The following is a 15,506-nucleotide window of genomic DNA, read 5'->3' on the forward strand; positions in this document are numbered from 1 at the left end:
ATCCTTATGTCTCCGCCCAGAGATTTGTCACTTCTTCCAGTTTGAGTTGTCCATTCCCTACGACTCAATGCTATCCCAATTGAAAGTGATGGGTTGGGAAAGAAATTTGATGCGATTTTATTTATTTAATGTAAGTATCTCTCATCATACCATCATCTCCGGCCATTCCCATGGCCCTTCGTCCCGAGGATACTAAACGAATATGCATTAGATACAATTTGGCTGAAGGCAATGGCAGAAAACGACGATGACGACGACACATGCCAAATGGCCTCCATTTCATTAACGAAACGAGAAAGAGAGGGAGGGAGAGAGAGCGGGCGAGCGATGGTTATTTGCATAATTTAATTAAATTTTCATTAAGTAAACACAGGCCAATGACAAAAAATATATACGTATGCTACGTCCTTGAGACCAGCATCCGCACCAATATTGCCAACTACATCGACAACATTATAAAGTTGGTCACCTGTTCTCGAAAAGAGTTTTCCCACAGTTCGAAGAATTTGTTAATGAACATGAAAAGCAAGGATGAACGTAAAAGGAAACACAGGCGTTGTTAATAAAGCGAAGATGAAAAATATCGCCCAGACAACTGCGAAGTAGGTGAAGCGAAGATATTGTTCAAACTGACGAACGTTCTCAGGGTCATAATTTGCAAATTAAGGGTTAGGGTAGTATATAATTATAATTACTATATATATATTTGGACTGAATGGCAAATTTCAAAGCAAAAGCCATATAAACCGAATAATCCATTGAAAGGAGGTATTTTGAAGATAATTTGTCATTCCCAAAAAAGTCTAAGCTAAAAAAAATCATTACCAAGTAATGGACACAGAGTCTGCTATTCGGCTATAAAACCGAAGGTTATGAGTTCGAAACTCGGAGTCGGTAAATGAAGAAAAAACTAAGATGAGTTGTTGATGTAGTTGTTAGACTCTAAACAACAGCTAATGTTGGTAACAGAGGCACAATAGGCACTGCTACAAATCATAAGGTTTCGAGTTCAATTCTAACGCAGTACAAAAAAAAGTAAAAAAGCTGTAAGTTCGGCCGGGCTGAACTTTGAATACCCTCCACTATTTGGAACGAATTTGGCAATTCTCAAAAACAATAAAATCCGTCAAAAATTCTGTTAAAATCTTAAAAATACCGAATGTAGCTATTATATTAGGGTCTATACGACGACATGAACCTGCGTAGGTAACATTTGTCATAAGCCATTAAAATATTCAAATGCGAAACTTAAAAAAATCGTTTAAAATGTCGATAAAATCAAAATACCGAATATCGGAAGGTACCGTTTTATGGGGCTATATGAAGGCGTGGACCTGCACAGACAATTTTCTGTCGTAGGCTCTAGTATCCATTACGAACTTCAAATATCAAATTTGAAACAATTCTGGTGAAAAAATGTCAATAAAATCATTAAAATACCGAATATCGTGAGGTACCGTTATATGGAGGCTATGCCAAAGCGTGGACCTACATGGCCCATTTTCAATACCAAAAGACATAACATACATTTGAGCAAAATTTTATCAATCTACTTCAATTCATTCGGAAGCTAGAGTGATTTCCACAGACGGACGGACATCGCTAAATCGACATAGAATTTTATGCTGATCAAGAATATATATACTTTGTGGGGTCTAAATTGTGTATTTCGAGGTGATACAAACGGAATGAGAAACTCAATATACCCTCCATACTATGGCGGAGGGTATAATAACAAATTGTATAGACAGGTCCAGGTCTTCGCATAAATTGTCTATGCAGGTCCATATATATTGCACCCATTTATGGTACCTTCCTGTATTCGATATTTTTATACCCTCCACCATAAAAAGTATTCAGAGTATATTAAGTTCATCATTCCGTTTGTAACTCATCTATCCGTCCGTCCGTCTGTCGAAATCACGCTACAGTCAAAACGAATTAAGATAGAAAGCTAAAATATTGCACAGATCTGTATTTTGTCTGCAGGCAGGTCAAGTTCGAAGATGGGCTATAACGGTCCACGATATCGTATAGTCCCCATATAACGGTACCCCCGATATTCGGTATTTTAATGAGATTAGCCACATTTTTCAATGGAATTGTCTAAAATTCAAAACAAGGAGTTCTTTGGAGTACTTTATTCCCTTAAAGAGAATTACCTATGTAGGTCCACGATATCTTATATCTTCCATATAACGGCACCTCCCGATATTCATTATTTTGATGATTTTACCCACTTTTTCCACAAAAGGAGTTCGTTGTGATTACTTTATCCCCTGGCAGAGAATTTTTTATAAAAGTCCACGATATTGTATAGTTCCCATATTCGGTACTTTCATGATTTCAGCCAAATTTTTAATGGACTTTTTTCTTCCAAATGGTGGAGGGTATAAAAAGTTCGGCACGGCCGGAACTTAGCTGCTTTTTTTCCTTTTTTTTTAAATATTCGCCGGAATGATTTCAAATTTCGTATTTGAAGCTGCTAATGGGTACTACAGTCTATGGCAGCGAATTGGTCATGCAGGTCTAGGTCTTTATGTAGCCCCCATATATCGTTACCTCCCTATATTCGGTATTTTGATGATTCTAGGTACATTATTCACCAGAATTATTTCAAATTTGAAATTCCTGATGGGTACTACAGCCTGAGACAGAAAATTGCTATACAGATTCAAATCTTCGTATAGCTCTCGTATATTGGTACCTCACAAATTCGTTCCAAATGGTGGAGGGTATTTACTGCTGTTTCACCTGTTTTTTTTTTGAAATTAGAGAACAAATCTATGTTAACTACTGATCTCTCCTGACTAGAATAGGGATCTTGTTTTCCAACCCCAGGACTTATATCGTGATTTTGCTAAAAGAATTTGCGAACACATTCAAACAAACAAAAATGACCGACACATCTATATCAAATCGTGGACCTACTTCTTTCATATGGCAATAATCCGTCTAATTAGAACTCAAAATGCAAAATTCATTGTAGTCCCAATCAGTGAAATACCGAAATACCTTATCTTAATCTGAACCGCTATTCGCCAAAACTGCCACACATACTTCTTTACTGGACTTGGCCGTGAGAACAAAAATTCATTAGATTCGAACGACACTATAGCTACCATACTATATCCAAATCTAATCCGATTATCACCAGTTTCAGAAGGGTAGGGTTCTCCTTGTCTTCTCTTTTTGGCGTTACACAATGCTGCGGTTTCAGGATATCACTGATAATTAAAATTGGGGGAAATTTTCGTGACTGAACTTAGTGTGTTATAGGTTAAAAACAATTAAGATACCCCCTTCGAAAGTTATTGGGCGCACCATTCGGCCAGACGGACATGGCTATGAAAAACATTTTAGGGCATTAAATGTTATATACCCTCTATAACCATAAGGCTGCAGCAGACGGATGGATAACGTTTGCAAATTCACTCCATATGGGGTTCCAAATTATTTCCAAGTTTTTTTGAGTAGAAAAACAAGTAAAAAAGTAGCTAAGTTCGGCAGGCTGAACTTTTAATACTCTCCACAGTTTGGAAGAAACATGTTACACTATCTCTGATTTGAGTTACCGTATTTTTTCAATTTATTTATTTGTCAATTTATCTGCCAAAATTTGTCAACATTGGATGTACTTTTTGTATATCCTCCTATATAACCATACTCCTGATTTGAGAGATTTTTAAAATTTTAGCATTTTAACATTTTTATGTAAATTCCAGAGGTTTTATTTTATTTCATAGTATAGCTTTTTGAAAAAGCCGAAAACTTAAATGGATTCTTTGACAAAACAACACCTTCCTTTACCTTGTCGTACTACTCTTTTCCAATTTTCTCTCTTTGTTTATTTCATGACTTTCTTGGCCCTTGGCAGCACCGCTGACGGCTCATCTACAACCCCAAGTACAAACTGTAGATGTCGATAAGGATGCACAGTTCCAATGCATTGTAACCGGACATCCGGTGCACGATGTTAATTGGTTGCACGACGGCAAGCCAATACTGAGAGATAATCGGGTGGAGGTAAGTTTGTTGTGAGCTGAGGAAATTTGCAGAGTGTCAGTCTGTGTGTGTGTGTGTCAACACCAGAAATATTAATTGGTATTTTTTTCTTTTCTTTTTCTTCGTTTTCTTTTTTTCAGATTCTTTCAGATCCCCCACGACTCATAATAAAGAAAGTACAAAAAGATGATCCTGGCATGTATCAGTGTTTTGTATCGAATGAATGGGAACAAATACAATCGACGGCTGAGCTGCAACTGGGAGGTGAGTTAGGTATAATTTTTGTGAGGACATGAAATGGCATCTGTTGGAAATTTTTTAAAATGCTTTGGAATAAATCGACAACGAAATTTATCAGTTATCTAACTTTAACGATTTCGGTTTTAAGAAATTTGAAAAACTCCCAGAAGGAGTCAAGTAAAGAAAGTTTAAAAGTCGGGAGGCGCCGACTTTATAATACCCTACACCCCTTTATATATTTAGTAGAGCTTCATATAGCAAATAAAAATAAACAAATTAAAGAGTATCAGTCGGTTTTGCCGACAGATTGGTACCCTCAGCCTATATCCGTTTATTAAAGTATATTTTGACATGTTTTATTATTATTCAAAATGTTGACCCTCTATAGGAGAGCTATCGATGGAGTAGAAAAGTATTGTCCAGTTTGCTTATTACCTTAGTCTGATACAATCAATGGAGATGGCAGGTCTGGATAAAGTATATATACTTGTTGACAATGCTCAATTTTTTGGAAGTTAACAGAAAGAGTGGTCAACATACCCCATATACACGATTTTTGAAGTAAATCGCTGATTCGTTTCGCATATATAAGAGCTATAATTATTCATAATGAAGGTGAAGGTACCAGGGGTACCATACATTTCATATTCAAATCAGATCTCTTGTTGGTAAAAATATTGTAATATACAAGGTTTGAAGAAAATCGTGAACATATTTCGCATGTTATGAGAGTTTAATTATTCAAAATTTTGACCCTATGTAGGGAAGGTACCAGAAAGAGAGGAACAATTTATTATATCTCCATAGTAGATCTAGATATCCATAGTAGATCTTGTTAGGTTGTTTAATGTTTGTTTATTCAAAATATTGATCCGTTGTAGGGGAGGAATCAGAAGGGAATGTTCGTTCTATCCGTTCTACGTATCCAATTTTGTGTTGGTAGAAATATTGGGTTATGCGAAATTTGATGGAAAATAGGGGTCTTATTTCACATTTTATAATAGTTATTATTCAAAATGTTGACCCGTTGTGGGGGAGGTATTAGAAGGAGTGGACCGATATATTCCATTTTAATTAAAATGTTGACCTTTGTGGGGGAGGTACCAGAAGGTGTGAACCGGCATTTTCCATTTTCACATCCCATCTTGTAATAATTTTAATATTGGGATGTGCGAAATGTTAAAAGAGTCCGATATTTATTTCGCATTTTATGAGGGTTTTAGATATTCCAAATTATGACCCTTTGTGGGTAAGGTATTCAAAAGAGTAGTCCGATAAATCCCATCCTCATATCAGATCTTGTTTCGATAAAAATATTGGGATGTGCGAAGTTTGAAAATAATCGAATACTTATTTCGTATTTTATGAACGTTTTGGTTATTTAAAATGTTGACTCTTTGTTGGGGAGGTACCAGAAGGAGTGGTCCACTATACTCCTCCTTTACACTAGATTTTGTAATGGTAAAAATATTGATATAAAGAGAAATTTGAGGAGAATCTGCAGTATATTTTGCATTTTATGAGCGTTTGTGAGGGAGGTACTAGAAGGAGTAGTCCGATCTTGTCCATTCTCGCACCCGATCTTGCGGTAATACAAATATCACGATTTGCAAGCATTGAAGAAATAAAGATTATCCGTTCTTTTCCTATGTGGTAAATTATTTTCTATGGAAATGTTGACCTTTTGTAGAGGAGGTACCAGTAAATGAACCCATGTTTCCCATCGATCTGAGTTAGACAAAAATACTACGATGTACCAAGTTTGGGCCAAATCGGATACTCGTTTTGAGAGTTATCGTGTGCACCAGCCAGCCATACAGACGGACGGACGGACATCCAAATCTCCTGAAACGGATTTGGTCCAAAGAGACCTAGGGTCTAAAATCGTTATTTCGACTAGGCACGTTTTGTCAGTATAAAATGATGTTTAGCCTCTCTAGCCATGTGACTGAGGGTATAAAAATATAACAAAGCTATATCTGAACCGATTTGAAATTTGACATACTTGTTTCTAGGCTCAGTTTGATCATAAGTGCCAAATTTCATCCGATTTGGGTCAATATTACATGTTTGGTGCACAATAAAAGCCAAATCGGACGAAGATTTATATGGGAGCTACATCTAAATCTAAACCGATCTCTATAAAATTTGTTGAAGGTATTTCTGAGCTGTATTTGATATATTTCCCAAAATGTCGTTGTTACAGAGTGCATAATACGGGTGCGGAGGACAAAAATATTAAATCGGTTGAGCACTATATATATGCCTATATCGAAACCGACCAAATTTGGCATATTTATTTCCAGGCTTAATTTGTTCGTATATGCAAAATTCCATACTATTTGGGCAGATATTACACGTTTGGTGCACAAAAAATAGAAAATCTAGGTCATTAATGATTCATGAAAAAAGGATACCGTCTGTGTGGCTGTCTGTCTGGCTGATGGTGCGCACGATGACTCTCGAAGTGAGTAGCTGATTTAGTCCATACTTGGTACATCGCAATATGTTTGTCAAATTTATATGGAGTTCGGAGATGGGCAATATCGGTTCACTCCTTCTGGAGCCTCCCCCACAAAAGATCGAAATTTTCAAAAAATATGTTTTCTGCACAGAAAGAGAAACTAAAATCCGATTTTCCTCCAACTTTGCAAATCCTAATATTTGTGTTCCAGGTCAGGGGCGAAAACGGACATTATCGGTCCACTTCATCAAGTACCTCTCCAAAAAGGGTAAAAACTTTGAATAATTACAACTCTAGTAAAATGTGATGTAAGTGTCTGATTGTTTTCAAATTTCACAAATGCCAATAATTTTGTAAACCCAAGTTCTAGCGTTAAGATGGGATACATCGATCTACTCTTTCTGATAACTCCCCCAATAAGTGAAATTTAAAAAAAATATATTTTCTGCACAGAAATAGAAGCGATAATTCTATTTTGCTCGAAATTTGCATATCCTAATATTTGCATCAGTTCTAGGTCAGGTGGAAAAATCGATATTATCATTTCACTCCATCAAGTACCTTCCCCACAAAGCGTCAACATTTTGAATAACTTTAACTCTTATAAAATGTGATGTAAGAATCCGATTGTCTTAAAATTTCACACATCCCAATATTTTCATAAACCCAAGATCTGGCGTTAAGATGGAATATATCGGTTCACTCCTTCTGGTGCCTCCCCCACAAAAGGTCGAAATTTTGAATATCCATGAAGCTCATAAAAGCGAAATTGACATCGGATTCCATTTGTCTGAATATTTAAATCAAAACACAGTATCAGTTTAAAAAAAGGTAGAGATCCTCCCCCACAAAGGGTCAAAATTTTGAATAACCAAAACGTTTATAAAATCCGAAATAAGCATCAGGTTATCTTTATATCTCACACATCCCATTATTTCCACTAACAAAAAATCCGTTGTGAAGATGGGATATATCGGTCCACTCCTTCTGGTACCTCCCCCACAAAGGCTCAAAATTTTGAATATCCATGAAGCTCATAAAAGCGAAATTGACATCCGATTCTATTCCAGACTTGGTACATCCCAAAATTTCCATTGACAGAACACAGTCCAAACCTAGCACGTCGCAATATTTGTATCATATTTATTTAGGTCTGATTCGAAATGGCCAATTCCTTCGGAACCAACTACATAAGGGGTTAAACATTTGAATAATCATAACAGAAGTCAAAATATTTTTAAATAATCGAACATTGGCTGAGGGTATACATCTGTCGACAACACCGACCGATACTTTTTTACTTGCTTCTTGATAAAAAAGTACTCATTTTTCAAATGAATTCAAAATTCCAGTTACAGTTGACAGCCAAAAGCATTTGACTGGCATCCATTCAGTGCCAATAAATAATTCACCAGTTGTTAAATGAAGCTCAACAGGCATAAACAATGACCACAAAATATTGTGACAAATGTGGCCATGTCACTGAGATGGACTTTTGTCGCAACACCAGTTGGCCACAAACAATAAACAGGACAAAAACGCAAGTGAGCCATAATCACTCTATTATCACCACGACCATTGTTGCAGTGGAAAAAAAGTGTGAAAATTGACTTAATTAAATTTGATTTCATATCAATTTTTCAATTGACCTTCTTCGATCGGATCGCTTTGGGAAGCGATAAAGAAGCAACTGATTATGTCCAGTTTGTAGTCAATTCAATAGAGACAATAATTTTTACATATGGTTTATTACATTAACTTGATGACTGGCAGGTACTTGGGAGGCTGTTGTATAATATTGCATTAAGAAGATTACTTTAGTTCGGAAAATGGATTCAGAAAAGCGCTTGAAACTACATATTTATTTACTCTACACCACAAGGTGGTCAGGGTATTATGTATTTGTGCATTTCTTTGTAACAGGCAAAAGGAAACGAGATAGACCCATAGTTCCTTTTGATGATGTATTTTTGTAAACAAAGTACAGTTCGCATTTATTGCCCTATCCAGATGAAATTTTGCACAAATCACTTGTTTGTCCCAAGGACGAACCCTATTGAAATTGGAGATAATCGGCAATAATTTAGATATAGCTCCCATATATATCTTCGTCCGATTTGCCTTTTATTGTGCACCAAACGTGTAATATAAGCCCGAATAGTATGGAATTTTGCACGTAAGATTGGACCTGAAAATAAGTATGCCAAATTTGGTGAAGATCGGTTAAGATATAACTATAGCTCCCATATATATTGTTCATCCGATTTGTTATTTTTGTCCTCCGCAGCCGTAATATGCATTCTGTAACAACAATATTTGGGGAAATATATCAAATACAGCTCAGAAATACATCTGCTAAATTTTATCGAGATCGGTTCAGATTTGGATATATCTCCCATATATAACTTCGTTCGATTTACCTTTTATTGTGCACCAAACGTCTAATATTTGCCCAAATCGGATGGGTTGGCACTTACGACCGAATTGAGTCTAGAAGCTAGTATGTCAAATTTGGTGAAGATTGGTTCAGATATAGCTGTAGCTCCCATATATACTGTTCATCCGATTTGTTATATTTGTTACCCACGGCCATAACATGCACTCCGTAACAACGATATTCAGGGAAATATATCAAATATAGCTCAGAAATATTTTTGCCAAATTTTATCGAGATCGGTTCCGATTTGGATATAGCTCCCATATATATCTTTATCCGATTTCAAATTAAGTGTGCACCAAATGGGCAATACAGGTCCGAATTTAAAAGATACCAATGCTTCGGCATATTTAGTCCTTTGAACTTTAAATTAATTATAATCGTAGCGTGTATGATGGAATTCTCCCATAAAAACTTTTAATTGTTATGCGGAGCTCTACTAAATTAGCAAAGTGGTGTAGGGTATCATAAAGTCGGCCACGCTCGACTTTAAGACATTCTTTACCCGTTTTCATACTATATTTTTTTTCAGATGCCTCACCTGAACTACTGTATTGGTTTTCGGAACAAACACTACAACCGGGACCAACTGTATCACTAAAATGTGTGGCAACAGGAAATCCGTTGCCACAATTTACATGGACTTTAGATGGATTTCCGGTGAGTTGATTTTCATATAAATGAATTTCTAAAATAACATATTTGGAACACCTAACAATTAAATATTCATGGATTTGATTTTTTGTTTCAATTATATTCGATTTGTCAACAAATCACAATTAAATGCCAAATCACATTCTGATTTGAAACAAGTGTTGAATAAATGCCAATCTCCCTTTAATCTCCCAACTAACTTGTTTACCTCGTGGTGGTGTTTTGTGTTTGTTTTTTGCAGATTCCCGACCATTCCCGGTTTTTGGTTGGCCAATATGTGACGATACACGACAATGTCATCAGTCATGTGAATATTACAAATGTCAAGGAGGAGGATGGCGGCGAATACACCTGTACGGCTCAGAATGCAATTGGCAAGTAAGTGTGAAATACAGAGACAAAGAGAATACAAAGAAGATTTCAACGGAAATGATTAGACAACAATTTATATTGATTTTTCAATTTCGCTGGAAATTTAAATTGTAAATTCAATTAAAAATAGCATCAAGAATTCGTGGCATTTCTATATGGCTTGCATTGTTTTAAAGTTTAAAACTTCTAGCAAAATCACGCTCCTTCGTCAGCGCAAAGTCCACCTTTAAATCCACGATATCGTATAGCCCCCATACAACGGTAACCCCAGATATTCGGTATTTTGATGATTGCAGTCACATTTTCAATGGAATTATCAGAACTTCTATACAAGGAAATCTTTAGGAGTATTTTACCCCCTGGAAGAGATTTGTCCATATAGGTCCACGATATCGTATATCGCCCATATAACGGTACATCCCATTATTCGGTATTTGATAATTGTTTCCAATTTTGTTATTGGAATTGTCTGAAAATCAATACAAAAAATTCCTTCTTAGTACTTTACGCCATGAATACGGTTCTATATTTATAGGTCCACGATATTGTATAACCCCCATACAACGATGGCCTCGATATTTGATATTTTGATGATTTTAGTAAAACTATTCACCGTATTTTTTCAAATTTCTTATTTGAAGTTTGCTATGGTACTTTAACCGATGAAGGACAATTTTCTATGCTGGTCCACGTTTTCGCATGGCCCTCATATACGATACCTCCCCATATTCGGTATTTTGATAATTTTAACGACATTTTTAATCGGAATTGTTTCACATTTCGTACATTAAGTTCCTAATAGGTACAAATATATATGACTGAAAAATGCTCATGCAGGTCCATGTCTTCTTATAACACCCGTATAACGGTATCTCCCATTATTCGGTATTTTGATGACTGTAGACAAGTTTTTCAATGGAATTGTCTGAAAATCAACAAGAATTGTCCACGATAGCGTATTTTGACGATTTCGGCCACAAATTTTATTGGAATTGCCTGATATTTGGTATTTTGATGATTTTAGCGACAGTATTCAAGGGAATTTTTTTCAAATTTCGAATTTGAAGTTCGAACGGGCACTTCAATCTGTGACGCAAATTTTTCTACGCAGGCCCACGTCTTTGTTTAGCCCTCGGTATTTTTAATTCGTAATGGGCTCTAGCTCCTGTGGCGGAAAAACGATAACCGCCGATACTATATATATATATATATATATATTTTTTTTTTTTTTTTTTTTTTTTTTTTTTTTTTTTTATACCCTCCACCTTGGAAAGGAGGGTATATTAACTTTGTCATTCCGTTTGTAACATCCCTAAATATTCGTCGTAGACCCTATAAAGTATATATATTCATACTCAGCATACAATTCTAAGTCCATTTAACAAGATCCGTTTGTCTGTCTGTTGAAATCACGATATAGCCCACGTTATTTGACGTACAGCGTCAAAATTTAGCAGAACCACGATCCACATGTTGGTATAGTCCCCATATAACGGTACCCCCGATATTCGATATTTTTATGATATTTGCCACATTTTTTCTCGGATTTGTCTGGAATCTGGAATTTGCGTGTCATAATGGGTTCTAGTTTGTGCGGCGAAACATTGTATGTATAGGTCCACGCTTTGGTATAGTCCCCATATAACGGTACCTCCGATATTCGGAATATTTATGATTTTTGCCACATTTTTTCACGGATATGCCTAAAAATTGGTATTTGTTGGTCATAATATGTTCTAGATCCCGTGGAGAAACATTATATGAATAGGTCCACGTTTTGTTAAAGCACCCATATAACGGTACCTCCCGATGTTCGGTATTTTGATGATTTTTGCCACATTTCTTCGCGCAATTGTCTAAAAATTGGTATTTGTGTGTCCTAATGGGTTGTAGCTCCGTTGGCGAAACATCGTATGTGTAGGTCCACGTTTTTGTGGACCAGTACCAGTGTAGCAGTACCTCCCGATATTCGGATTTTTGACGATTTTTGCCACATTTTCCCAAGAATATGTCTAAAAATTGGTATTTGTGGGTCAAATATTTATTTTACCCTAAGGTGGAGGGTATTAAAAGTTTGTCCCGGCCGAACTTATTGTCTTTTTACTTTTTTATAATTCTAGTCACATTTATCCACGAAAATTTTCAAATTTGGTATTTAAAAAGATTTTTTAGATGACAATCCTTGAAGTATAAAATTTTCTATAGTGGTTGCCATTTTGGTGCGGCCTCCTCCCGGCCGATCTTAATGTTTATTTACTTGATTTCATTTCGGAGTTTCGTAGTCCTTTTCCACCATCCGATTTGGATATAAAAACTGTTTATGCTCAGAATTTTCAGTACGAGTTTGTTTCACAAAATATTTTTTGAATTCTCCTTTCGTTTTATAGACTAACTTGTTTGTCGAGGTTCAACTTCAATTGAATTTCGCAGGTTCTTTTCCCTCTTATTTTGCGGTATTCTGATGGGTGACTTGGTATACTCTACAGATGCCAAAACTTCTGTGGGATACTGTTGCCAATTTACTCACAAGATAAACTGTATTATTTTAGCCAATATAGACATATGCGAATAAGTTATTTTCTAAGCCGGTGTAAACTTCTATATTCAAATTTGGTAGGCAAAAATACTGAACTAGATTACAGCAGTATGACAGACCCCACCCATTATAACATCTCGTTCGAACTATGAACAATGTTATTCTCTATTGGTACTCAACTTCTAATACCTTCCTCATCGACTTCAATTTTATAAATTCCAACCTGCTCTCCCCCACTCAATTAAATAGCAATTTATTTAATTAATTGAAAAATATCAATCACATGTCCCCGTTTCGCTTCCTTTGCAATCTAATGGCTAATTAAATAAAATGCTTTATAATTATTTGAGTTATTTGCTGTGCTACTTAATTGACTTTGTACATTTCTAAAAAAAAATTAATTCTTTTTTAACTTCACATTGTTTTCACCTCTTTTTTCTCGCAGGGTATCGCACAGCGCCAAAGTGAATATCTATGGATTGCCGCACATTCGTGAAATGCCAAAAATAACTGGAATATCTGGACATGATTTAATTGTTAAATGTCCGGTAGCTGGTTATCCAATCGATCGGATACATTGGGAAAGAGGTAAGGCGACGAAAAAAAAAAATAAATATATATATTTATCCCCTCAATACCGGATATAAGTGAATTTTAATAAAAAATTTGCTTATCAGAGATAATCTTGTTTTGTGTTTAGAGTTCAATCAACCCACTTTTCTATTTTTTTTTAATTGTTCATAAATAGGCTTAGTTTATTAATTTCATTTATTATTGCTGTTATTTCAGTTAATTGTATTTATTTTATATCAATTCCAGATGGCCAAACATTGCCCATCAATCGCCGCCAAAGAGCCTACAATAATGGCACTTTAATCATTGAACAACTACAAAGACTGGAGGATGCCGGCACCTATACCTGCATGGCCCAAAACAAACAGAAGCAGACATCCCGACGCAATGTGGAAATTCAAGTTTTAGGTAATAATACAAATATTTATAACAGATACAGGGTTGGCCATATTCGAAGGACCCGTCTGGCAACGCCATAACTTTTGACAGAGATGTCACATCGCTTAATGACATACCGCGTTTGAAGCGTCAGTCCAAGCTGATTTTTACCATGAACCAATTCAGATTCAACAGAAGAAGTCAATTGTGAAAACTCAACGTGCTTTTAAAACATTAAAAAATGTGAGAAGTGCGCCTTCTAAGAACACCATTAAGCGTTTATATGAAAAATTTTCGACTGGTAAGGCTCTTTCTAATCCGAAGAGACCATATAAAAGTCGACCAAGGCGATCGGCCGAGAATATCGCTGCCATACGAGCCAGTGTTGAGAGGTCCCCTAGAACATCCCAAAAACGCCGTTCTCAGCAGTTGGGCATGGCTCGGTCCACTTTACAACGGATTATTCGTATAACTGTATAACTCTGGACATGTCCGTTCGTCAATGTATGGTAATCGCCTTAGGTTCAATATACATCTGTTCTGTATTTGCTCTGCCAAGGTTGCAGAGTCAGAGTCAAGCAATTCTGCTGGAGTCTTAACAAGTTAAAAAGCAATAAGTTCGGCCGGGCCGAAAATACCCTCCACCATTTGTAACGAATTTGGACATTTTCAAAAAATAAAATCCGTTAAAAATTCTGTTAAAATCTTAAAAATTCCGAATATAGCCAATTTATTGTGGTCTCTACGACGTGAACCTACATAAGCTTTGTTCAAATTCGAAACTTGAAATAAACGGTGAATAATTTTGCTAAAATCATCTAAATTCCGTACATAGGGAGGTACCGTTACATCAGAGCTATACGAAGACCTGGACTTGCATAGACAATTTTCTGTTACAGCCTGTAGCATATCTCAAACAATTTCGGTGAGTATTGTACATAAAATCGTCAAAATACCGAATAGAGGGAGCTACTGATATATGGGGCCTATACGAAGACCTGGACTTGCATAGACAATTTTCTGCCATAGGCTGTAGTACCCACTACGAACTTTAAATACCAAATGTTGCTAAAATCATCAAAATACCGAATATCGGGGGCGTTATATGGGGGCTATACGAAGACGTGGACCTGCACAGACAATTTTCTGTCATAGGCTGTAGTATTCATTACGAACTTTAAATACTAAGTTTGAAATAGTTCCGGTAAATAATGTCGCTTAAATCATCAAAATACCGAATATCGTTAGGTACCTTTATATGGGGGCTATACGAAGACGTGGACCTACATGGCCCATTTTCAATACCAAAAGTCCTGCAGACATAATACAAATTTTAGTACATTTTTATTAACTTACTTCATTTTGTTCGGAAGCTAGAGTGATTTCCATAGACGGACAGACGGATAGACGGAGAGACATTGTTAAATCGACATAGAATTGTATGCTGATCAAGAATATAATACTATGTGGGGTCTAAAATGTATATTTCGAGGTGTTACAAACGGAATGGCAAACTCAATATACCCTTCATACTATAGTGGAGGGTATAATAATTATAATCGTTTAATATATAAAGCCTTTACATCGAAAAGACGGGGCTAGTTCCCCTCCCTTCCACACTTTTTAGAATTTTCGTTTTGAAATTCCTTTGAATCAGTTCTTTTGGCAATTATGCAGATTACGGGGAATATTTTGGTAGATAATCTTAATTCTCCAGCGATCCAAGAAAGGGTGCTTTTTTGTCCTTTTTACACCTACCTTGAAAAGGAGAGTATATTAACTTTGTCATTCCGTTTGTAACATAAGTACTCTTCGTAAACCCCGTAAAGTATACATATTCATAACCA

General features: G+C 36.0%; 1 protein-coding gene across 1 annotated transcript in view; it reads left to right on the forward strand.

Annotated features, from left to right (window-relative positions):
- LOC101887270 (cell adhesion molecule Dscam2) overlaps positions 1-15,506 on the forward strand; it is a 332,543-nt gene that overhangs the window by 255,476 nt on the left and 61,561 nt on the right. The window contains exons 11-16 of the mRNA XM_059131918.1: positions 3,878-4,026; positions 4,146-4,269; positions 9,679-9,806; positions 10,042-10,178; positions 13,154-13,296; positions 13,528-13,689. Of these exons, the coding sequence (XP_058987901.1) occupies positions 3,878-4,026; positions 4,146-4,269; positions 9,679-9,806; positions 10,042-10,178; positions 13,154-13,296; positions 13,528-13,689 (843 nt within the window). The remainder of the gene's footprint in view (positions 1-3,877; positions 4,027-4,145; positions 4,270-9,678; positions 9,807-10,041; positions 10,179-13,153; positions 13,297-13,527; positions 13,690-15,506) is intronic.

The sequence above is a fragment of the Musca domestica genome, unplaced genomic scaffold, assembly GCF_030504385.1.
Source record: "Musca domestica strain aabys unplaced genomic scaffold, Musca_domestica.polishedcontigs.V.1.1 90, whole genome shotgun sequence".
NCBI lineage: Eukaryota > Metazoa > Arthropoda > Insecta > Diptera > Muscidae > Musca > Musca domestica.